The sequence below is a fragment of the Protopterus annectens genome, chromosome 1.part0 (assembly GCF_019279795.1).
Source record: "Protopterus annectens isolate FY-2018-M chromosome 1.part0, PAN1.0, whole genome shotgun sequence".
NCBI classification, from domain to species: Eukaryota; Metazoa; Chordata; order Ceratodontiformes; family Protopteridae; genus Protopterus; species Protopterus annectens.
In genome coordinates this window covers 1,528,719,660-1,528,745,783 of record NC_056725.1, presented here as the reverse complement: position 1 = coordinate 1,528,745,783, position 26,124 = coordinate 1,528,719,660, and the positions used below count along the sequence as shown (strand labels likewise).

Below are 26,124 nucleotides of genomic sequence, written 5' to 3'. Positions count from 1 at the left end.
TGGGATATCAGTACAATACATTCTATGAATTTGGATGTTAAGGTCAGTAGTCAGTATTTTTATATATGTATATTTTAGTTGAGTTTTAGTATGGAGCTCAGATTCAATGACATAGTTGAAGAGACAAAGAAAGAAAGTTTTTATTTTGTTTTTTTTTTTTTGAGGACTGTTAGCTAATTTCAGGAAGTGTTAGAATCCTAGAGGAGGATGAGAGAGAGAGAGCTTAATGGGATTGTGGATAGAAAGAGGGAGGGGATAGCGGAAGTGAGTTTAGCCAGGGTCTGAGCAAGGGCACAGCCAAGAATTGTTTATATACTGTTTTAGGGAAGTTTTGAAAGCTGCTAGATCTGGCGTACTTCTGGAAAATAGTGGTAGCGAGTTCCATACTTTAGCAACAGACTGCGAGTACAGGCTTTGTCCTGGTATTTTAGAGGCTTTGTAGATAGTGAGAAGTTTCATGCCTTCAGATCTAAGGGCTCTGTTGGGTTTGTACAGTTTGATTGTGTTATTCAGAGCCAGGCAGTCTAGGGCTTTATAGATCATGTTGTGTAGCATTGTGAGTTATATATAGAGGAAGTGATTAGGGAATGCTAGCCAGTTTAGCATTTGTAATGGCCTACGGTGATGTGTGCTGGTTTTTGAGTTGGTGGTAAATTTTGCCACTTTGTTGTAGTGATGTTCCATTTTGGATCTAATAGAGATCTATAGATTACAGAGACTCGAGGTATCGTATAATAAGGAAGATAGAAGGAAGATTTTGCCAAGAGTGATCTTGGCTGATGAGTTCAGGGAGCCTTTGTTTCTGTAGAAGATGCCTATTTTCTGTTTTTTTTTTTTTTTTGTTTTGTTTTTTTTTAACCTGGAGATCCAACTTTAATTGATTATCTATGATAACACCTAGCAGTTTAGTGTGATGGACTTTTTCAATGATGGTATTGTCAGCTGAGTGTACTTTTAATTGATTTATGTCAATAGAGTGCTTTTTTTGGCAGGAAGAGAAGGAGTTTTGTGTTTTTAGTATTTAGGAATAGCCGATAGTTAGTAAGCCAGGATTCAAAGGCAGAAAATGTTTGTTGTGTGACGGTGAGAAGTTGGGGTAGTGTGGAAGAGGTGGAGTCACCTGCATATTGGATGAATATGCCACTGGATGAGGCATTTGTAAATATATTAAAAAGAGAACCAAGGACAGAACCTTGAGGGACTTCTCTTAACCACTTTAAGGCTTGTTGACTCTCATGTGGGTAGCTGTGGAACCATTTTAGAGTGGAAGGCATAAGCCCCAAGTTAGAAAGCCTGTCCAGGAGTATGGAGTGTGAGACAGTGTTGAATACCTTAGAAAAGTCAAGAAATATAGCTGATACAAAGTTTCCAGTGTCTCTAGCTGTGTTTATAGTTTCGGTATAGGTTAAGAGGGCTGTGGATGTGCTGTGGCCTGGATGGAAACCATGTTGGTTGTGTGTAAGAAAGTTGAAGTTGTTTTGCCGTAAGTACTTCATTAGTTGTTGATGTATACATTTTTTTTTAAATATTTTGGAAATGGGAGATAGAATAGCTATGGGTTGTAAGTTTGTTAACTCAGTGGAATTACCCCCTTTACATATAGGAATGATATGGGACATTTTACAGATGCTTGGCACTAAAGATTCTGAAATAGATCTATTGAGCAATATGCTTATGGGGTATGCAATGGAGTCAGCAAACAATTTAAGGTATTGGGGAGGGAGGTTGTCTGCAGAGGTAGAGCAGGATTTAAGCTTCTGCAGAAGGCATTTTATGAGATTTGTAGGTATGAGATATAAAGAGAAAGCGGTTGAACTGTCAGAGAGGGGGTTCAGGCTGCTGAGGTAGAGAATGTCAGAAAGTGCTACAAGGGCACTGTTAAGGGTAGTTGAGGAGGAAGAAGAGGGGGCACGGGAGTTGGGGGTTTTAGAGATCAGGTCAGCTATGGATTGTACAAAGTAGATGGTAATTCTTTAGCTGTTTGAGAAGGAGGAGCATTAGTGAAAGGAAGAGGTGTTTTTTTCTTCCAGCGTTTAGTATAGTTGAGATGGATGACCAGAATTTTTGGGGTTAGTTTTGTGCTGTTGTTGTAGATGAGTGTAGTATAATTGTTTGTCTTTGCCGAACTGTTTTTTACTTGGTTACACAGCTGTTTGAAAAGTATGAGAGCAGCTTCGTTTTCACTTCGCTTCCAGACATTCCAGGATTCATCCCTCTTTTTCATTTGATTTTTGCATGCCTTGGTTAGCCAAGGAGCAGAATTCTTTCTAACTCTTTTAGTGCATTCTGGAGACAAAATGTGAAGTATTTTTAGAAAACTGGAGTTGGGGGCTGTGCACAGATTCATCTAAGGCAAGATGTTTTAGTGGTGACCAATTTATTTTGCAAAGCAGTTCACTGAATTTGTCTTTAGTGAAATTAGTTAGGTTACAGACACATTTTAGAGTGTGCATTTTTGGTAACTGTGCATTAGCCCTAATTGTAAAAGTGGGATGGTGATCACTTAGGGAGTTTGGAAGTGTGCCAGTAGAGGTGAAGTTTGTAGGATGTGATACGAAAATCCACTTTAAGGTAGAATGCTGAGTGTAGTCATTGTTGTATCTGGTAGGGCAGTTAATAAGTTGAGAAAAAACATAGAGGTTGATGCTATTTGTTGGTAAATATGATGAGACAGATTGACAATCTGTGCTGATGTCACCTAATATAATAGTCTCATGCTTGATTGTTTGGGTGGTCCCAGATAAAATGTCTTCTAGAATGGGTATATTTTGTCCTGGAGGAATATAGAGAACAATGATGCAGATACTTTTGGTACTACTGAGATTTAGGAGGAATATGTGCATTTCAGCATTAAAAAAGTAGGGGTGTTGTTAGTAAATGGTGTAATATTAAGGGTGTTACAGTAGCGTAGGGCTACACCACCACCTTTCTTATGGTGTCTGTCTAATCTAACTATGCTGTGTGTCTGTCTAATCTATGCTGTGTGCCTGTCTAATCTAACTGTTCTGTAGTTGGGAGGTAACACTTCAGAGTCTTCAGTGTTGGATTTTAGCCAGCTTTTGGTTTGGGCAAAGATGGCTGGTTTATCCAAGCATGCAAGGGGGATATTTTATTGCATAGGCTTCTAGGGTTAAGGGTCATAAAATATAGACTTGTTCTACTGTTTTGGATAGTATTAGAAACTGGGTGAGGGTGGATGTCTCCACGTTGTAGCAATGTAGAGATCAGATAAGAAAGCAGAAAGCTGAGATTTTTGGAGGAAGTAGATAGATGTAAGAGATATAAGATAGGGTTTATGATGTTCAGTGTTTAGGACTTTTGGGGCTGAGTAACAGGGTAGGTTATGCAGAAATATATGTGGGGAGGTAGAAACAAAGCTGCAGAGATGTGACCAGTAGCTGACCATCAAGCTATGAGAAGAGGAATAATTATTGTTGTTAGCGGTAGTGATGTTGCATGTGCATGAATTAATGATGTTAGACAGAATCCTAGTAATATTTTAGATGATAGAATATCATTTAGCATAATTGAAGGAGAGATGGAGGGAAAGTGTAGTGTTAAGGTGTGTAGTTAGTAGTTGGTCAATTAAGTTTAGTATGTGTATGTGAGTTCAAATATTTGAAAGGATAGGTTGGGAGCTGATTGGTGGTCAGGGCAGATTAGGTGGGAAGTGTTAATGGAAGTTAGAGAAAATAGGTGGAGTTATGTAACTATAATAGTGTCAGTGTTGGGGATGGATGGGATTTGAGAGTAGGGTAGGGGAACCAAGCGGGCCAGACCTGGATTGCACAGCTGACTGCCATACCTCTGAACTGTACAGATTTTCACAGAATGCCCAGATTTGTGCTTCATATTTTTGGTCCATTTTTATTAAAATTGTGTGTTTCTGGTGAATCACTGGCAAATCATTAAGGATTGAAGTCAGAAAATAATGACAAACATTAGAGTTTTAGACATCATACCCATCGGAAAATTCATGTTAATGCAAAACCTGTTATTCTATCAACATTCCAAGTTTATAGGAACTATATTTAAAAACTGTCCCTATTTTTGGGCTTTTGTTTCCCGCATTACATATGACTTTGTCCAGATTTCTTGGTCTAAGTGGTTGAGAGGTATGCTGACCATGGATCAACAAAACCAAACAGTAAATAAAATGGTGGCTACACAGATATCTTTGGTGTGTAAGAATAGAAAAACTGGGTTGAGCAAGACAGAAAGAATAAGAGAGAAATCTTTGCTGTGTAGCTAAACAAGACATTAAACACCTTAGTGAACACAAATGAGAGAGAGGCAGGGAGAAGGCATAGGTATGCTTTGGTGACATGCAAGGATACCGTTAAGGGCGGCAGATTATTATGCAGTGAAATGCTAGTTCCTGTACATACATTAGTTGTCAGAGGACACTGGGTAAGTCACAAGGATCCGAAGTGTGAGGATTCCAACTGCATGTTTTCTTTGGCAAGGGACGTTTGGGGTTAGTCAGCAGTTTCAGTGTTTAACATTAGTTGTCAGTGGAGACTATGTGAGCCATAAGGACCGAAAGTGTGAGGATTCCCACTGCATGTTTAGTTTGGCAAGGGATGCTTGGGGTTAGTCAGCAGTTTCAGGGCTTAACCTTTATGAATGGCATATTTGTACATAGTGCATTATTCAGCAGTTTCAGGGCATAAAACCTTTATACTCGTCACACTTTTACTTAAAAATTCAGTATACAAAGTCCTTAGCCAGAGTTGCAGATCACCCAAGCTGTACCTTGGACAGTAGATGAGAGAAAATGAAAGAAAGGTCTTCAGAGTCATGAGAAAGATGTCACTATGTGCCCACAGAGTAAGATTTCACATTTACAGAAGGCAATCCAGCCAGGAACCAAACTGAAAAATGCTGATAAGTCTAAATGTTTCAAATTAAAAAAAATGTTGTTTGGCACTCAAGGATAAGTGTTTCAACTGTGGATCTTGACAGTTATTTATATTTTCATTTCAGATTAAACTTTATGTGAAATACCAACAAAAAGAAGAAAAGTTATCAGCACAGGAAATTGCATCAACTCCTACAATCTAATAATATAGCTCAGATATTCAAAATATAGAAATTAATTCCCAGCAAAGCAATCATATTGTTGACACTAATGATGTATTAGCAATAGAATGCATCACAAACCAAAAAGTTTATTATTAATGAATGTGATTAATAGTACAAATGATACTCAAAAACAAAATGCCACGGAGCGCCAATAAGTGATCCAACATCTTTGGTTCGCTAAAATTCAGCAATAAGGCCAAACCAGTTCAAATAGTCAAAAAGAGATACTTGCAATAAAATGTATAAATAATCCACAATAATATTTTCTTCAGTCTTGAATATAGTGAAACAATTCTCTGTCAATGCCAATACGATGAATATTCCCCAAGAAAACAACACACGAGTGCCGGCTAAAAACTAATTTATTAGCGTAACATTAATAAAAACTGCTTGTACCTCTCCACATAATTCCGAGGTTAAGCAGATACAACGCTGAAGTGTGTACTGATAAATAAACAAAATAAAATAATGCAACTAAACATACATTGCGCAATGCATTTGAAAATGCATTTTAAAAAATATATTAAATGCATTGTAAAATAACACGGACAAGATATTACGGTTAAGCGCTTCCACCCAAACCTCTTGGGCTTCTGAAGCTATGACAGGAGAAGTAGGGCAGTGGATGTGTAACATATGCCAGCATAGCTAGCTGGAGTTTTGTAAAGAATTATATGTCATTTGAGTATTAAACTGATTTCTACAGATGCTTGTGTTGAAAACGCATTTATAAGGCTGCTTGTGCTAAAAATGTACCAACAGTATGTCCTGCTGGACAGAAAAGAAATATGCATGTATGTCAGACTGTACTATTGTAGCTGATTCTTCTTCCTCTTTCGACTGTTCCCATTAGGGGTCGCCTTTTTGTCAGTGCCACTGTCTCCAACCCATATAACATAGCTTGTCTTACTACCCTCTAGTATACCTTCCCTTTCACTCTTACTGGTACTCGTCTGTCACAAATCACTCCTGACATTCTTCTCCACCCACTCCATCCTGCCTGTACTCTCTTCTTCACCTCTCTTCCACACTCACCATTACTCTGAACTATTGATCCCAAGTATTTAAACTCATCCACCTTCGCCACCTCTACTCCTTGCATCCTCACCATTCCTCTATCCTCCCTCTCATTCACACACATATATTCTGTCTTAGTCCTGCTGACCTTCATTCCTCTCCTCTCTAGAGCATATCTCCACCTCTCCAGGGTCTCCTCAACTTGTTCCCAACCCTCACTACAGATCGCAATGTCATCTGCAAACATCATAGTCCTTGGGGACTCCTGTCTGATCTCGTCTGTCAACCTGTCCATCACCATTGCAAATAAGAAAGGGCTCAGAGCTGATCCTTGATGTAATCTCACCTCCACCTTAAATGCATCTGTCACTCCCACCGCAGACCTCATCACTGTCACACTACCCATGTACATATCCTGTACCACTCTTACATACTTCTCTGCCACTCCCGACTTCCTCATACAATACCACAACTCCTCTATAGGCACCCTGTCATATGCTTTCTCTAAGTCCACAAAGACACAATGCAACTCCTTCCAACCTTCTCTGTACTTCTCCATCAACACTCTAAGAGCAAACATCTCATCTGTAGTGCTCTTTCCTGGCATGAAACCATAGCTGGTCTCAATTAATAACAGATAAAATTCTACCACAAGAACACAAGGTAGTAAGGGAAAGGAAAGGGAAAAATCGAATACCATCATGGAAGTATCAAATAGAGAAAACTATAAGCAACTAAGGCAAGAAGTATCACTGCTAGAAGAGTAAAGAAGAGGGAACAGATCGACAAAAATTCTCATAAAAATTCTCATAAAGATAGGCGTGATAAAAGCAATGTGCAATATTATAATGGATCAGGATTTATCATGTACTAGTACAAATAATAAACTAAAAATATCAGCACAGGCAGAAAAAACTAGAAGATAAGCAGATAAATATAAAGGAAAAGTACAAAATAAGCAATTTATTGATGACCCCAAAAAAGTTTTATAGAAAATTGGGAAACAAGTTAAAGGAATTGAAAGACCACCAAAAAAAATAAAAAGAATTAGATACATTTCAGAGAAGTCTTCTTCTTCTTCCTTCAGCTGCTCCCATTAGGGGTCGCCACAGCAGATCATCTGTTTGCATTTCTTCCTGTCCTTTGCATCTTGCTCTGTCATACCAACCACCTACATGTCCTCTCTCACCACATCCATGAACCTTATTTAGGCCTTCCTCTTTTCCTGTTACCTGGCAGCTTCATCCTTAGCATCTTTTTCCCAGTATACTCTGCATCCCTCCTCAGCACATGTACAAACCAACGTAATATTACCTCTCTAGCTTTGTCTCCAAACCTTCCAACCTGGGCTGACCCTCTAATATACTTATTCCTAATCCTGTCCACCCTCGTCACACCCAGTGCAAATCTTAACATCTTTAACTCTGCCACATCCAGCTCCGACTCCTGCCTTTTTGTCAATGCCACTGTCTTCAACCCATATAACATAGCTGGTCTCACTACCCTCTTGTAGACCTTCCCTTTCACTCTTACTGGTACTCGTCTGTCACAAATCACTCCTGATACTCTTCTCCACCCACTCCATCCTGCCTGTACTTTCTTCTTCACCTCTCTTCCACACTCACCATTACTCTGAACTGTTGATCCCAAGTATTTAAACTCATCCACCTTTGCACCTCTACTCCCTGTATCCTCATCATTCCTCTATCCTCCCTCTCATTCACATTTCGTAGAAGTATTTATGAATATCCTGTGGAATATAATAAAGATATTAAATGGATAGAAGAAGTAAAAGAAAGAATAAGAAGTTCAAAGGTACAGGATATGAAATGGGATGAAGTAACAGCTACAAAGATTGAAATAAAGTTAAGAAAAGCCTCCAAATGGAAAACCCCAGGCCCAGATGCAGTACCTAACTTCTGGGTAAAAGTATTAACATCTTTGCATGAAGATATTACCCATGAGTAAAAAATATTTATATGCGCACCCTGAGCAGACATCAACCTGGTTAACAACAGGAAAAGCAATGCTCCTACTTAAGACAGAACCTGCAAGCTACCCTAAAAATTATAGACCAATAACTTGCTTTCCAACGACGTATAAACTATACACTGGAATTAATGCCGACAAGAGTTTATAATCATTTAAAGAAAACTCAATCATGGCAATAGAAAAAAAAGAACAATAAATAAAAGACATATGGAACAAAGGGTCATTTGTTGTTAAATAAAGTCATAGTGGAAAACTGTAAAAAAGGGGAAGCATATAAGTATGTCATGGATTGACTTCAAAAAAGCATTAGATAGTATCCCACATTCATGGATAAAAGAGTGCTTAAAAATGTATAAGATACACCCTACACTGATAAACTACATCACAGTGGCCATGAAACAGTGGCATATCACTTTGCGGTTAATCCATGATAAAGGACAAATTATTATTCCAGGGACAAAAATCCAAAGGGGGATATTCCAGGGTGAATCACTGTCACCGTTGCTCTTTTGCCTTGCCCATAACCCATTGTCTGCTTAACAGATTAGGTCATGGTTATAATTTGCTCCCAGAAAGCACCAAAGTGTAAAGACTTCTCATCTTCTCTTTGTCAATGATTTAAAACTGTGTGGCTCATCAGATGTGGAACTGAAAGCACAACTGCAAGTTGTCAAAACTTTTTTCAAATAATATAAGAATGTCATTTGATCTTGATAAATATGCAAAAACAACCTTTAAAGCAGGAAAGCTGAAGCACCAAAAAGACATCAACATGGGACAGAATGTGATATAAAAGAACTTGAGCAAGAAGGTGTGCATAAATATTTGGGAATTGATGAAGAGTCAACAATAATATTTTGGAAGACAAATTAATTCTCAAAAGTGTTGACATCTGGGATTAAAATACAAGCTATAAACCTATTTGCTCTTCCTGTCCTAACTTTCAGTTTTGGGGTGACTGACTGGCCTCAAAAGGTGTAGGACAGAAAAACGAGAAAGATGCTTCATACTCATCAAATAATTTATAAAAAAGCAGTGCACACCAAGATTATATATTCCCAGTTTGGAAAAAGGTATGGGCCTACTTGAAATTGATTACATGTATAGATCTGCAGTTGTGGGATTGCATACATATCTGTTGACCTCACAAGCCCCAAATATAGTGAAAGTATTCAAACATGAGGAAAATAAATCTAGAATGACTTCCCTTCTCAGTCTAGCAGAAGCATATCGGCGTCAAGTGGGAATGGAAATCCAACCAGAAGTAGATAAAAATCAGGCAGCAACTGAATGTGCCAAAAAACAAAAGAAAGAATATAAGGTGAAGGATCAGATGAGAAGGCAAGAAATGTGGAAAATGCATAAATATAGTTGCAGGTATAGAAAACTCCTGGAATAACCTCATGTTGAACAGGATCAAAAGCAGGAATGGTTAAGGAGAGGTGAATTCAAACTAAAAGAGGAAAGGTTAATATTGGCAGCCCAAGATAGCGGTTTTGCAAAACAGAACTGGGAACAGTGCCACACCTTGTTGCTGATTGTGATATATTAATGGCATAAGGACTGTATACTGAAAGGTATAATAATGAGGGAAGACTGTTGCACTGGGGATTGTGAAAACATTATGGTATTGAATTGTCTGAAAACACTGGAAATATGAACCACAAAGCATCATAGAAAATGATGAAGTCTACATCACATGGAATCACCCATTACCAACAGTGCAAAAGATAGATGCAAGAAAACCATAGTGGTCCATGAAACGAAGATAAAAGTAGCACTGATTACTGAAATCGCCACACCCAGTGACTACAGTGTCCTGTGTACAGAGAGACACAAAGTCATAAAATATCAGGATCTGCAGGCAAAAACAAGAGCAATGTAGAAGAAAGACATCCAGACAGTTCCAATATTAGTAGGAGGAATGGGTCTTATAAAAAAGAATCTACAATCATATTTAGATATGTTACCAATACATGTAACTCTGTACGAATTGCAGAATGAGTCATTACTGGACACATTGCGGGTGCTGCAAAGAGCACTATTGGCTGACATCAAAGATTGAAACAATACTAATTTCATGAACTTTAATTGTCTTTTGACTTGGGAATGGGTCCATTCCTATCATGGTATTAGAAACTCAAAAGACTTGGAGAATTTAAAAAAAAAGTCAGAAGTGTAAGGATTCCCCCTGTACATTTTGTTTGGCAAGGGACACTTGGGGTTAGTCAGCAGTATTAAGGCTTAACATCAGTTGTCAGAGAACACTGGGTGAGCCACAAGGTTCAAAAGTGTGAGGATTCCCACTGTACATTTAGTTTGGTGGGGGACACTTGGGGTTACCCAGCAGTGTCAGGGCATAAAACCTTTACACCCAGCACACTTTTACTTAAAAATTCAGTATACAAAGTCCTTAGCTAGGGTCACACATCACCCGTGCCATATAGTGGACAGTAGATGACAGATAATGAAAGAAAGGTCTTCGGAGTCATGAGAAGGATGTGACTATGTGCCCACAGTGTAAAATTTCACATTTACAGGAGGCAATCCAGCCAAGAACCAAACTGAAAAATGCTGATATGCCTAAATGTTTCAAATTAAAAAAAAAAGTGTTGTTTGACACTCAAGTGTTTAAACTGTGGATTTTGACAGTTATTTCCTTATTTATTTCATATTAAACTTTATGTGAAATACCAACAAAAAGAAGGAAAGCTATCAACACAGAAAATTGCATCAACTCCTGCAATCTAATAATATACCTCAGATGTCCAAAATATAGAAATTAATTCCCAGCAAAGCAAGCATACTGTTGACACTAATGATGTATTAGCAATAGACTGTATCACAAACCAGAAAGTTTAATATTAATGAAGCTGATAACCACTAATGTATCACTTTAGATTTAGGCATGACAGGTGCTGTTTCAACTCCCATTTAAATAAACCTGCCATCAACTCTGCGACCACATTGGTTGGAAGAATGTGAATTATCTTCTATTTTTTTGTGATTGCCTTTTTATCTGTAATAATAGTCTAATGAAGTAATGACATTTTGTCATGGCCCAAAGAGTCCCATTCAGAGAACAAAACTGGAGAAAAGTGAAGGGAATAATGTTACTGTATCCTCTCAAATCATATCTAATAACTTTTGTATATCCTTCTTAAACTCATCCAAAGTGGAGACTCTTAAAAGATAGACAGTCAGTCTCCTAAACACCCAACACATCTAAGTATTATCCTATACCAAGAATATAACAGCTAATCTAGAAGGCATGTAAAAAAATTAAAAAGTCACTACTGACCCAAAAACGTATAGCACTGTAGTTTTGTGGTACATGTTGTGATCCACAGCCAGTGAGTCCACTGTGATATACTTATTCTGCACCCTAAGTTTTTTTTTCCATTTAAAAAAATATTTATTGGCGGATGCACCATTTAGTTTCCTATCTTATAGACTATCCCCCCCTTAGTCTTTTCTCACTTGGAGTGTCTTTTCTACCTTTTCTCATCCAATTAACAAGTTAGGTCTATCACTTAAAGCAGTCTGACTAAACAGCAGTCTAATTGCTATTGTTTTTCAAATCTGTCCATGCTCTTCTACTCCAAATATACTCAGAAATCCTTCACTAATAAGGCTGGAGTCCTCAAACCATCATTTCTTATATATATTGAATCATACCTGTTTACACCATAATTCAAAGTACACACCCAGTAGTCCTAGGCCAGGATGCAGAAACGTTGGTGCCATATCTACAGCCAGTATTCTTTGTTTACCATTTTAACTCTATCTATACTGATTATAATAAAGCCATAATAAACACTAAGTTATTTTGCTTTATTCTATCTCCATCTTCACTGATTTTGAGACAAGCCTGTTGTTTTTATTATTCAGTCTATAAAAGATGGCCAGTAAGACAGAATACAGACACATTTCTAAATCTGGAGCATCCTGTCTCTCCTCTCCAGATTGGAGAACTAAAAGTCCCCAATTAGTCCTATATTTCTCCAAATCCCAACTGAATTCCAAAGCCATAGCCTTCAGTCTTGCTAGAGATATTGACGGGGTGGTCTGATAAGAACCCTGACACCACATAACTTAGCAGTGGCAAAACTTATCATGTACTGCTTGAATTCTCTGATCTATATCTACAATATTTTTTTCCAAAATTAACAGGGTTCTGACACTATATGAATGAGATTTGAATATGTCAGATCTAAGGTCTCTCAAACTGATTGTCAAACTGACTCAAATACTCAGATACTTAAAGGAAATACAATTGTTCATTAAATTATATGACTCCTTTACTTCCTGTGAGGGAACGTACTTTATACCCATAGCACAAGTTTTCCTCATATTTAATTTATATCCTTAGACTGTTTTGAATTCTACCATAATCTTATATCCTACCTCTAGCTCTCACTCAGGATTTGGAAACTAAATTATTGAATCACTCAAGCTTCATGAAAGTTTTTGTGCTGTATCCTCTATACTTATCCATCTATTTGAGACAACCCTCAAAGAAGGTACCAGAGGTTCTAAATATAGTGCAAGACGGCGCATCCATACCTAGTTTCTAGGGATGACTGCAATTAGGGATACAGACAATAGGCAAGAAGGGCTGGAATTTATTGGACAAAACTGGCATAGGAGCCAAGGTATTGGGAGCAAATAACTAGAGAGTTAAGGGTAATAGAATTGGAAGAGGCTGGGAATTTATTTGGACTGCAGGTTAGATATTGCCTTTACTATCAAGGATTTATGTCAGCGTATAGGCAAAGAGAAAGAAATAGGGGTTCCTAAATGGAAGACCAGCACTGATAGAGTTTTTAGTAGAATCTAGAACAGAAGCTGCTGTTAAGCAAGCAATAATGCCCAACAGGGGATATTTTATTGTAGAAGTAATACCTACCAAGGGGTGTTCTGAGGCACAACGCCACAGGGGGAGAGTCTCTACATCCCTGGAAGGGCATTTTTTCCACAATAACACATACCCTGGAGGGCATTATTGCACTTAGAGAATGGTCTGTCTGTAAAATTGTTATGTTGTACTTACTTAATATTTTTTATTACTATATATTTTTTTAATATATTTTTGATGTAAAATAGTTCTGCCGCCTAACATTTCAAACTTGCTGTAGTATATGTTAATGGTGTTGGAGGAAGCATCTTACATCAGGAAAATATAACACTTTAAAAAATCTCCAGGTATTTACTTTATTTTTTGGTCCCTTACTCCTAAGATGTTCAGTTAGTTTGTAGTCATTGGAGATTAAAGTTACTAAATAATGACATACATTTGAGTTTCAGACTTATTTTCTTCAGAGAATTCATGCTAACAGCAATGCTTTATTTAAGCACATTTGCAATTTCATAACAGCAATTATTAAAATCCCTTTCTATTTTCCAGTCTTTGTTCCCCCTTTATTTTAGCCTTTATCCAGATTTCTTCAGCTGAAAGGTCCAGAGGTATGCAACCTTCTTTACTGTTGCTGATGCCTGTGTTCCATCTCATTCACTCTCTCTCTCACAGCCACACCTCTGCAGAACACAAATCCCAATATTCAAGTCAAATATGTTCCCATTTTGAGCCGTTGCCCCCCCTCCCCCCCATTATTTTAGGTTTATCCAGTTATCTTGAGCTAAGAGTCGAGAGCATACCTCCTCAACTGTCCAGATTTTCGCAGACTGTCCAGATTTTTGGCTCATATGGTCAGTCCATTCCTCATAAAATCTGTAATGCTCTGTGAAATCACTGGGGATCACATTCATTAAGTAATGACAGACATTTGAGCTTCAGACTCCATATCCTTCAGAAAATACATGCTAATGGAAACACTGTTATTCTAGCAACTTTCTAAGTTTATAACAGCAATATTTAAAATCCATCCCTATACTTGCTTCTTCGTTTCCCCATTATTTGTGCCTCTGTCCAGATTTCTTGTGACGAGAGTATGAGAGTTATGAGAGGGACACAAATCTCTTATGTGATGCTGCTGCTGCCGGAGATCACCTGATTGCTCTAGCTATTCACTTTCTCTCGCATTCTCTCACACACACACACACACACACACACACACACACACACACACACACACACACACACACACACACACACACACACACACACACACACACACACACACACACACACACACACACATACATACACACACACACATACATACACACACACACACACACATGCTTTTTATTTTTACACTCCCTAAATAGCAAAAGTGCTACTTAGCGAGTGTAAAATAATGGCAGGCATTAGTTTTTTTTTCAATCTGAGCTCCACGGCAGCTTGGTATGCTGCCATGAAAAGGTGGACTGTTTTTTCAGTGGGCATTACCTGTAGATTAGCAACCTGCTAGAGAGTGTTCATTCTCCAATCAGGGTGTGATCTACAGGTTGCCCATTTTCCAAAAAAGAATAATTACTAGAACACATAAAATATTGTATGATAACTGCATGGATCAGTCAGAGGAGGTTGGAAAGAATTGGGAAGAATGACTGGATATGCAGTTTGCAAAGAAGCAATGGGAGATGCTTGTCTCCCTAATAAGCAACAAAATCTAAAAGATTTAGGATTTTTTGCTTGGAAATGTTTAAATAGATATTTTTTTAGACCCAAGTAGACTCCAGATAATTGTTTCCTCAGGTAGACAGTAAATGTTGGAGGTGTGATGAGGAAGAAAGAGGTAATTGGGAACATACTTTCTGGGAGTGTAATGAGCTGGTAGACTTTAAAGATACCCTGCAAACTATTCTATCAGAGATACTGGGTGAGCAAATTGGTGTAACTAGGGAAATTATTTTAAAGAACTATGATGCAGAACCAGAATTGCCTAGACATAGTAAGGCCTTGCTGAGTCTAATTATGGTGGCTGCCAAAATCGCAATTAGTAGAAAATGGATGTCAAAGTCTAGGCCAACTTTACTAGAAATAACAAATGTAGTAAAAGAGATAAAACAACTGGAAATGGGATCTTTAGAAAAGAGTAGGAATAACTTACACAGGAAAATGGGAATTGCGGGAATAATACATGCAGAGGAGAAATGAGGTTTAAAAGAAGGCAGGATTTGAATGAGCTATGTAATGTTTGACAATGATTAGGTAGATTATAAATGATGTATAATGTCTGCAACAAAACCATTTTGTCAGTATGGTTTGTGATATAAAATGCTTCCAACTAAGATTTTGTCAGTTTTCATTTATATAAATGTATGATTGCCTATGTCATAAGTGATAATTTAATAAAGATGTTTCTTATTTAAAAAAAGAATGGAGTTTAATATCAATTTTAACTTTAGCTGTGAAGCCAGCATTCATTCAAAACAAACATGTTAAACAGAAATTTCCAACTCATTGTATGAAATGCCTTTTCAACACTGACACTCAGCATCACTAGAGGGTTACCCATCCACTCATTTGTTGTTGTTATGATTTTCTGGTTTTAATAATGTTACCCGAGGTGCTCCTGCCCTTCACAAATCTGTCTGGCATGTCCTATCCTTTGAGTGATGCTGTTGACCCTTTCAGCCCATATTGATGCGAACATTCTATAAAATGGAATGGCACTATTCTACTAATAAGGGGACTTTGCCCTCTTTATTAATTAATGACACAACAGATTCTTTAAATACTTGCAGCATACGATCTAGAAGCACCTCTTTAAGCAGAGGGGTTATTCCTTCGTATTTCCTGAAAGATTACCTCTACCTCTTCTTTAGAAATATCCCTTACTGGGGACTTTTCCCATTCTTGGAACACACAAAAATTCACTGACCATAACTCTCGCTTCTCCCTCTCCCTTTCTGCACCTCCTGATTGATTATATAACCTTTTATAATATGCCAGATCATATATAATTCACCTTCCAGGTTTGCTTTCATGCCTGTAATCAATCTCCCCACCTGTTGCTCTATAGATCTTTAGGTTAGTTCCTTCTTCAAGAGGATTTATCAAAGTTTGATATTTGTAGAGTTACTTTTATGTGTTCTATTTTATAATCTAAGTAGTTTGTTGTTTCTGCTTTACAATCCTAATATTCCTTTTCTGGGACCACTGTTTCTCTCATCTTTATAGTTTCCATAGGATGAACTTGCTTTTGTAGCTGCTTCAACTTCCCATTAGCTTGCTTACGATAACCTCCGGAATATGCTTTCAAGAATACCCTAAGTAAATCCTTAAATCTCTCCCAATTTGAACAGGTACTACCTTCATAATATAAGCCACTAGGAAGAGTGAGTTTTATATAACAATTAAAATCTTGTCAAAATGCTTAACTTTTGCGATACATAGGTTAAGTTTCCATAGACATTGAAAAATGTTCCTATCTGTCACCATTTGCAATGTAACTGGGGAATGGTCACTTATGAGCCTCGGTAGATATTCATTTTTCCCCATAAAAGTATCTCCCTTAGAGAAAAAAAATAATCTTGTGCTGGAACTGTGCCTAAATGAAAAGGAATGTATATTCTCTTCCATCTCCTCACAGCACCTTATGCAAGCATATGAGTCCAGTGCTATGCAATGTACTTGCCTTAAAAAGCCATACATTTTGAGCAAAAATTTACTGGAGTTTTTTTTTTTCTCACCTCGCTAGGAGATGGCACTTAGTTCCTGTGCCCAGTTCAGAAACAAATACTTTCCAGAAACACTGTCCATGTTCCCAAACAGTTTGATAACCCCACTGTTTATGTACCCAAGGAATGTATGAATTCATTACTCAAATTACTTTGCTTGTAATTTTGGTGTTCTCCTGTTTTTAAACAGCTTTCATGTAACAGAACAAAATATACAATTCATCCCTTTAAGTAGTACCAGACTCCTTTTATACTTGATTGGACTGGATTACCCATTTACATTCCACAAAACAATTCTTACATGTTATATCCTCAGAATGAAATTCTCTTTAGTGACACTGAATTTTTACAGTTAGCCAATCAACTTCATGGTTAATGAAACTAAAACCAACAATACCTCTATTCATTAACAGCAACCTAGCTCAAAGCATATATATTTCTCATTTACTCTTCCCCAATGCAAAACTAAATACAAAAAAAACTCTTCTCTTCCATGGGAAGTCCCATCTCCTTTAATAAGGCTGACTTATCCATACAGAATGGTCAAAAATGGCAGCCCAGGAGACTTTTCTGACTTCCAGGTCAACCAACATATTAAGACTAAAACAATTTACCAAGCAATGCCCCCTTCCCAGGTTGCCAGATTTTACTTTCCTCTATCAGTTTATAAAATAATAAAGCTTAATGCATTGAGCTCTTTTAGCAAGTCCTGTTAAGCAGGGTCACTTAAAGTTGTTGTGTAATATTTCAAAACTTTTTTTCCCACATTCTTTATGTTTGGGGCAGTTTTTGTATTTGTACTACCTTTCTTTCTCACTAAAATGCATATTTGTATCACTAATTAGATATAATGCTGATGAAATGAGGAATCAATAGATACAATAGGCATTTTCTCTCCTCTAAAGAAAAGCCATGTTGGTCCATTGAGGTGATTGTCCCTCTGCCATTTATCTCCACCCATGCAACATTAATAGCATGAATGCACATATAGTAATCTACAGAAAGCTACATTAAATGTGTAAATGTCACTGATCAGGTATTCTCACTCCCATTTTGTTACCAGAGATTATTGCAGCCTCTACTACCTGAAGTAAGATCAATCAAAAAACAATATAATGTAACTAACAACCCAGGGTCCCCTCCCAAAGAAGTGATAATTATTTAACATTTCCACCTCTGTATAGCAAGCAGCAGTTGCAGTTAATCAAATTTTCAGTTCTTATTCATGGACTGGCTCTTATCTCTTCTTCCTGGAACCTTGTTCTGGTTGGTTTGTTGCTTTCTTTCTTTCTGAAGATCAGATAGGCTGATGAAACATACGGCACCCCTTGAGGTTTATGGATCTCTTCTGTTCACCATGAATTAGCAGGTGCTCCAACAGTATCCACCCTTCCTTCCTACCTTTCTTTCTTCCTTTCTTCCTTCCTTCTTTCCCTCCTTCTTTCCTTCCTACCTATCTTCCTTCCTTTCTTCATTCCTTCCTTCCTTCTTTCCCTCCTTCTTTCCTTCCTACCTACCTTCCTTCCTTTCTTCCTTGCTTCCTTCTTTCTTTCCCTCCTTCTTTCCTTCCTACCTACCTTCCTTCCTTCCTTCCTTCTTTCCCTCCTTCTTTCCTTCCTACCTACCTTCCTTCCTTTCTTCCTTACTTCCTTCCTTCTTTCCCTCCTTCTTTCCTTCCTACCTTTCTTTCTTCCTTTCTTGCTTCCTTCTTTCCTTCCTACCTACCTTCCTTCCTTCCTTCCTTTTTTCCTTCCTTCATTCCTTCCTTCCTTCTTTCCCTCCTTCTTTCCTTCCTACCTACCTAACTTCTCTGTCTTCCTTCCTTCCTTGCTTCCTTCTTTCCTTCCTACCTACCTTCCTTCCTTCCTTCTTTCCCTCCTTCTTTCCTTCCTACCTACCTTCCTTCCTCCCTTCCTTCTTGACTTCCTTCCTTCTTTCCTTCCTTCCTTCTTTCCCTCCTTCTTTCCTTCCTACCTTCCTTCCTTCCTTCCTTCCTTCTTTCCCTCCTTCTTTCCTTCCTACCTACCTTCCTTCCTTCCTTCCTTCTTTCCTTCCTTCATTCCTTCCTTCTCTTAGCAGGACTTGACGCAGTTTACTCTGCTTCCTCTGCTGAAGCAAACATTGATAGCCCTGTTGTAGAAAATGCCCTTCATTCAGCAGTGTCCAGCCATCTAATTCTCAGCTTGCCCTGCTGATACACTCTTAGGAATGAAAAGCAGAGCTTTTCCTGTACATCTTGGCAGAAAATTATGACTGAAGAGAATCCTGCTGTCATTAATCTTTGATGAGCTTATCTATGTGCCAAAATGAAGAAAGCCCTCTCTTCTTGGCTGTAAAGTATTCACAAAGGGACAGGTTTGGTGAATAACATTTCTTCCTGGCTTTGGGAGGAACATTCTGTTCACCCATTTCAGACAAATACCATCGTCCATGACCTCCATCAAGGCAGACAGTTATTTGTTACAAAACATACCGCCCATTCCTTTTGTACTCTCTGCTGTACCTAGAACCCACAGATTCTTTTCCTACACACTATGCATTATGGATCTATTTGCCTATTTTCTATCTTTTCCAGTCTGGATTCAGCTGTTGAAACCCACTGTGAGAGGGCTGTGCTGATTGCGTCAATTTTCAGTAATTGATCAGAATAGTTAGAAATAGCCTATTCCACATCAATTATTTTAGAAGAAGACCAATCCACACTATCTGTGACTCTAGGATTAATTTTAGTCAGCTCAGTCCTTATCATCTCGATCTGCAATGAGGTCCCGACTGATGTTTCTTCCTGTGGGTGAGATGGTTCCTTAAATGTAGCAAACCATAGTACCTCATGCTGGCTGACTTTCACACATCATGCGAGATCATCAGTTTTTCTAATTTTGTTTCCTTCTAGACATAAACCATAGTACCAAGGAACCTTCCTATCTTTTGATCAGTGGTCACATTTCAAAAACCAGAGGCTAAACTGCTGCTATTTAAGTCAGAAACTTGAGATGTTAATCTTTGTAAAACATTAAGCCCACCCTTAATAAACCATAAATCCATTGTAGCACTAGGGTATTTGGTTTACTTGCTACTTTTAATTCAAGCCCTATTTTCCCTTCCTTAACAAAAATAAAAGATAAAAAAATTGTCAAGAAATTGCTAAGCAGACGCTCAAGTTTACTAATACATGGCACTATTCTGGTAACATGGCAGCAGGGAGTACAACTGTCACCTAACAGAAAGGCTTTCCAAATAGATTCTCAGTTGGGTGGCTTCTGTGTCTGTACTTGGATGTGTGTTTTTTTTTTTTTTTTTTTTTGGGGGGGGGGTACTCTGATTTCGTCTCAAGTTACAAAGATATCTGGTAGGCAGATGGGTGAATGTAATGCTCCCTAGCTTTGTATAAGTGTGTGCGTGTGTGCGTGTGTGTGTGTGTGTGTGTGCGTGTGTGTGTGTGTGTGTGTGTGTGTGTGTGTGTGTGTGTGTGCGTGTGTGTGTGCGTGTGTGCCTGTATCTGTGTGACTGTTATGGAAGAAAGGCCTGGATATCTATTTCTGGTCTGTATTTAACAAGTAAAGTCTCTGGATGGCAGCAGATTGTCATGGGAATGCTGTTGCAGTCAAATGTGACTGGAGGAACTCATGACTACAAGTTTAGCCATAAGCAAGAGTGTGTAAGTTCTGCAAGATGAAAATGATTTATCTGTTATGTGAAGTGTATCTGACAAAACCACAGTGTCCAAAAAACAGTCATTAGAATTTCTAACTTTGTTTTTCTTCCCCTTTTTATCATTGCTACAAAACTTAACAATTTGTCAGTTGGCAAGTATTTAAAAGCAGGACTGCAATTTTTCTACAGACTGTTATATTTTTGCTATTGCTATACCATTGCCTTCTCATTAATATTTTCCTCCGTCAGGACACAATCTGCAGACTACAGCCTATCATATAACTGACTTTGAGTTAGGAAACACAAGTTTTACTTTCTTTTCGCCCTCATTTGGGATGTACTTCCATATGAACGTAACCATTCTGGAAATATTTACTTTTTTAAATATGTGCTGCTATACTACCATACCAAACTTATATGTCAATGCCTTTTAACTCTCCTGCCTGCTTACCACCCCCTCGACAACCTAGCTAACCTGTTCATTCCTCACAGGATAAGACCCATAGCTTGCCTATTCATTCCTCTGTCAGTTGACAGTTCAAGGACCATCGTCAAAGCAGATATCAGGGGCAAACCAATTATGGGATTATCATCCAACTAGACATCAGGATATCTACCCCACCCCAAAGAGCTACAAACACCCACTAGCAGCTTTTGATGGATGTTATAGTTGCCTGCATTCTGAGGAGGACAGCACAAGTTTTCCATGTGACTGCCTCCTGACCTTTGCCAGTGCGGCCTTATAGCTCATATGTATTAACCTGAGTATGCTTTGTAACTATTCTTCAATTGCATTTTGTGCCTCAGGTTTGTCTTATTTTAAAACCTGGCTAAAATCTCTTAAATGCTGACAGAACAAACCATCTTTCTTTACCATATACATAACAAAAGATTTATAATGTCAAAAATGTCAGTAGCTAAATGTCTCCTAATTCTTTGACTCGTACATCATTGTTTTAGCCAATGCATTTCTGCATTTTTACTATTCTTACTTTATTCCATCTGCAAGGCCTGCCAAAAGTTGTCGCTGACTTTTTAGGCATTGTGTTATGTCAACATTGTTTCAACACATATGAGCAGTTGCTTACTTAAAATGTAATTTATCATATCTTACAATTAAATCATTCTGATTCACATGACATTATAATGACCACTTTGAGATATGTAACTGAGAATGTTAGGCAAAAAAAAGGCTAGAATAATGATGCTAAAATTGTTTTCGCATGTTACATTGTTTTCTTTTTGAATATTTTATCATTAAACATAAATGATGTTTAGTATTCACAACCACTCTAAAGCTGATATTCCTAATCAGAACAAAACAATTTAATCCCAGTGTTACCCATTCTTAGTAACTGATGGAAATTAATTTTAACCATAGACTAGCAACTTACCTTCTGGGATAAAGGCACATGCCAAACAAGCAACACCTGCCATTAAATTTGAAATGGAAAATGGAAGTCTGCGTCCTAGGCGATCAATGACTAAAAATATTATAATTCCAGCTGGAAATTCAACAAGTGCAGTAACAAAAAATTCCAAGTAGAGATTTCCACCAAGAACTCCCAGGCGCAATACAAGGCCTTGGTATACGACCGCACATGTAAACCTTAAACAAGAAGAAAAAATGAAATTTAGGAAAAACATTGAGATAAAGCTTCAGAGATTTCTTTAAAGAGTGACTTGAATCAAATTTTCTGCTTTTAACAGGTCAGCCTTTTAATCGATGCAGGCTTAGTGAGCTTTATGGCAAAATAAAACAACATATTTATTCTGTTTGAATGCTGCAAGTGACCAGTTTGCCTGCTGACTAGTTCTAGTAGTAAGGTTCCAATTGATTTCTTTGGCAGTAAGTTTGATGTGGTCAGTTGAACATGTGTGTTTAATTTGTGATTACTTAAGATGAAGACATAAATGTGCAAAAAGTGCATTAAATATTACCTATTTTCATTTTCTATAGTTACCTGAGAAGTGGTCTGACAAGTGTGTGTGTGCGTGTGTGTGTGTGTGTGTGTGTGTGTGTGTGTGTGTGTGTGTGTGTGTGTGTGTGTGTGTGTATATGCACTGGTGTGTGTGTGTGTGTGTGTGTGTGTGTGTGTGTGTGTGTGTGTGTGTGTGTGTGTGTGTATATGCACTGGGGTGTGCGTGCGTGTGTGTGTGTGTGTGTGTGTGTGTGTGTGTGTGTGTGTGTGTGTGTGTGTGTGTGTGTATGCACTGGGGGGATATCTACTGACAGCTACTGTAGTTTGTGAAGATTTGGCAAGCTACTGCTGTGTTACTCTTACCAGGTAAAGAGTAAAATCCTCTAGGATAAGGAATTGTTTTTTTTATGTAATAATGGGAGGATAGCAGTTAGGAATGTGTGTAGCTCATTACGTTTGGTTGGGGGAGTTATAAACTATGACATCATTTACTTTTAGGAGTGAACCTCTTAAAGTGTTACAGATATCTCCACACGGCTCTATGTTACAAAGGTTTTGGACAGATAAGAAAGAGATGAGAGGAGAGGGGACAGGTATTCTTCATGCACAGGGGTGTCCTCTTCCTTGTCACTTGCCAATTACTTTATTAGGTTGCATACTCTGTGGTTAAGCTTTTAGCGATTATGTAGGCAGCTTTAACAAGGACACTGGGATGGATGCTCTGTCATACTTTAATTAATTTTGAACTAAGAAATCTACCACCAGCTCCCTGAGAAGCCAGCTTATTAAGACAGTTAAAGTATGTGCAGCTCTAGATACTAGACCTTATCACCAACTTTTCAGGTCTATAAACCCTGCTACGCTAGGCAAGTTTTCCCATTCAGGATAGCCAGCAGCCTACAACCCCCCCCCCCAACTATCTCTTTCTGTCCTATTACCAAACGCTCACAGGCAGCCTATACTCTCTGCTTTTTAAACGCAGTTCAACTCCTTCTCTCCTTGTAGTCTGCTACCCTTGTATTAGAACTATTTGTTGCAATTAAGTTACTGGCCACTAGGTGGTGCCTTATCATTCCAGTTCTGTATCCCTATTCACTAAACTTATTTCTCTACTCAGACCTCCAAACCCTGTTGTTCTTTCAGTTTCTTCCCTACACAGACATCTTCCACCTCCCACTTGTGTCCCAGAGTACATTTTTTCTTCACCTGAGCTCTCTGACATATATATGCTCCTTATACTAGCCTCTTAACTTACCTCTACTTTCTTTCACTTTCAAACTTAACTGCTAAATTCTCCCTCTCTACTGATTGTCTTCCCTCGCTGTCCACTCTCTTGTCTGAACCCGCTCCGTTCGCCCTTCGGGCTCACTCCGCTCCCCTACCCCGCCCCCAATTCCCACCCACTCCCGGTGGCCTTACATTTATTCTTCTAGTAGGCATGCCCCTACCATCTCCAATCCAATCAAATTGTTAACTCCATAAACCCCTCCAAACCTCTTTATTGTACCTCACACCCACTAATTAACTAATCTAGCTCCTCCCCTACTTACCTAATCAAACTGCTTCTCCCCATCTGAACCTACAATCTACTTCTCATCCCTTTGCTCACTACCCTAATCTTTATAATGTGTACAACTTTCTTCCCTTCACAACTTAAATTACTTATCTGCTTATCACTTTTATCTTCTCTTGTAAATACGTACCTCTTAACATCCTACGAATACTCACTTAACTCTTCTCTTCCTTTTCCCTCTAAATATACCTCTACAGCTATATCACCTTTCTCTCCCACCTTCTTAAATCTCACCTCTCAGCCTAACTACCTACTAGCTAAATACCACAGACTAGCACACTTCAAATCAAGCAAACTAAAAACTAGGAAAATATTTGACTGTATTTATGAACTTCTCCAACCAAAATATTTTAAAATCCTCCACTCACTATTGGATGGATATATTCATCCTAACCCTGGCCCACACCATACCAATACCAATGTCCACAGAAATCAAGACAAACCTACTTTACTATTATCCTCCATACCTACCAACTCTCTCTCTATTCCCATCTCAACATACGAAGTATTTGCAGCAAAATCACTCAAGTTCATGCCCTTCTAGAAGTCCATCAATTTGCAATTTTATGTTTAACTGAAACATGGCTTAAGCCTACCATTAAAGACAATGAAATCACTCCACCCGGGTATAACATCATTAGACTTGATCGCACCACCAAAAAGGGAGGAGGGGTAGCAATTCTCTACAAAACAAAATTCCATCTTAGTAATCTAAATCGGACTTTTACCATAGATAACAAAGCCAAAGTAATCAGCTCCAAACTTCAAGTCAACACTAGTAAAGCCATAAATATCATTTGTGCATATCTCCCTCTAGGAAATAACATTAACACTCTCGGATGTATCCTAAATTCACTCTCCACCAACCTCCCTCAAGAAACATTAGTCCTCGGCGACTTTAACATTGATTGGTATACCTGTAACAATACAAATCCCACCTCCCATATAAACCTTTATTGCTTCATACAACTCATTAATAGTCCTATTAGAACTAACAAAACCAACAATAATGAAACCACCGCAGACTGGATCCTCACTAATACTCCCCAACAGAACTACCAATCAGGTACCCTACCTGAAGACCTAAGTGACCACTCACTAACATATATCATTAGACATAAAACCAACCTAATTTTACTTACTACCTACAGAACACTACGCTCCAAAAAGCAATTTAACATTGAACATTTTCAAACTGAGTTAGGACTATGTAACTGGCCCCACTAAAATATCTCCCACTTAACGAAGCAATAAATTACTTCAATTCCACTTTCTTGTCTATCCTAGATCACCATGCCCCAAATCATACTATTAGAACCAAAACTAAAACAGCTCCCTGGCTGACCAACAATACTAGGCAAAAAATTATTCTCAGAAACAAATCTTGGGCAAAATGAACAGTACGAAAAAAGCCATCCTGACAGACAAAAAGAACTATTACCTCCAATTACAACAAACTTCCAAAACTGAACCTAAAAAATTCTGGGCCAGTATTAATAATCTTTTATCCCCAAGCCAGTCTATCACACCAAACCCTCAGAATTCTAACCCTGACAATCCCACACAAATAGCCAATGACTTTAATTCTTTCTTCACTAATATCATCCAAACTCTAGCTAGTCACCTATCCCCTGACACCTCTAAACTACTCTTACCTGCTGGAAATACTCCTCCTTCCCTTCACTTACAACCTGTACCTACCACCTTTGTCTCATCACTGCTCCAAAAACTAAAACCTACCACCCCCTCTGCAGACAAACTTCCTGCAGAATTCTTACAAATTGGAACCAAAGCCATTGTGTACCCCATTTCTATTCTGATAAATAGATCTATTAATGAAGGAATTTTCCCTTCTATCTGGAAGATAGCTCACATTATCCCACTACACAAAGGGGGGAACTGTAATGGCTTCTCAAACTATCGCCCCATAGCACTTCTATCACCTCTAGCTAAAATCATGGAAAAATGTATCTACAAACAACTTCTTAACCACCTTCTCCAAAACAACCTACTTGCTAACTGTCAGCATGGATTCAGACCTTCCCACAGTACCACCACTGCTTTACTCTCCTTTACCAACTCCATCAACTACAACCAGAACAATAATTATCTATCATCTTCAGTCTTCATTGACTTATCTAAAGCTTTTGACATGGTTAATCATAAATTTCTCCTGCACATACTAAAATCTCTCTCACTTGATACCCCTTCTTTAACTTGGTCTACATCTTACCTTGAAAACTGACAGCAGGCAGTACTCTGGAAAAATTCACTATCTAATCTTCTTCCTAT

The 26,124-nt window shown here is 38.2% G+C and overlaps 1 protein-coding gene across 1 annotated transcript in view; it reads right to left on the bottom strand.

The window, feature by feature from the left end:
• The window catches only part of LOC122798772 (solute carrier family 22 member 2-like), a 667,833-nt gene that overhangs the window by 327,362 nt on the left and 314,347 nt on the right, over positions 1-26,124 (bottom strand). Inside the window, exon 8 of the mRNA XM_044067886.1 lies at positions 21,732-21,946. Coding sequence (XP_043923821.1) covers positions 21,732-21,946 — 215 coding nt within the window. The remainder of the gene's footprint in view (positions 1-21,731; positions 21,947-26,124) is intronic.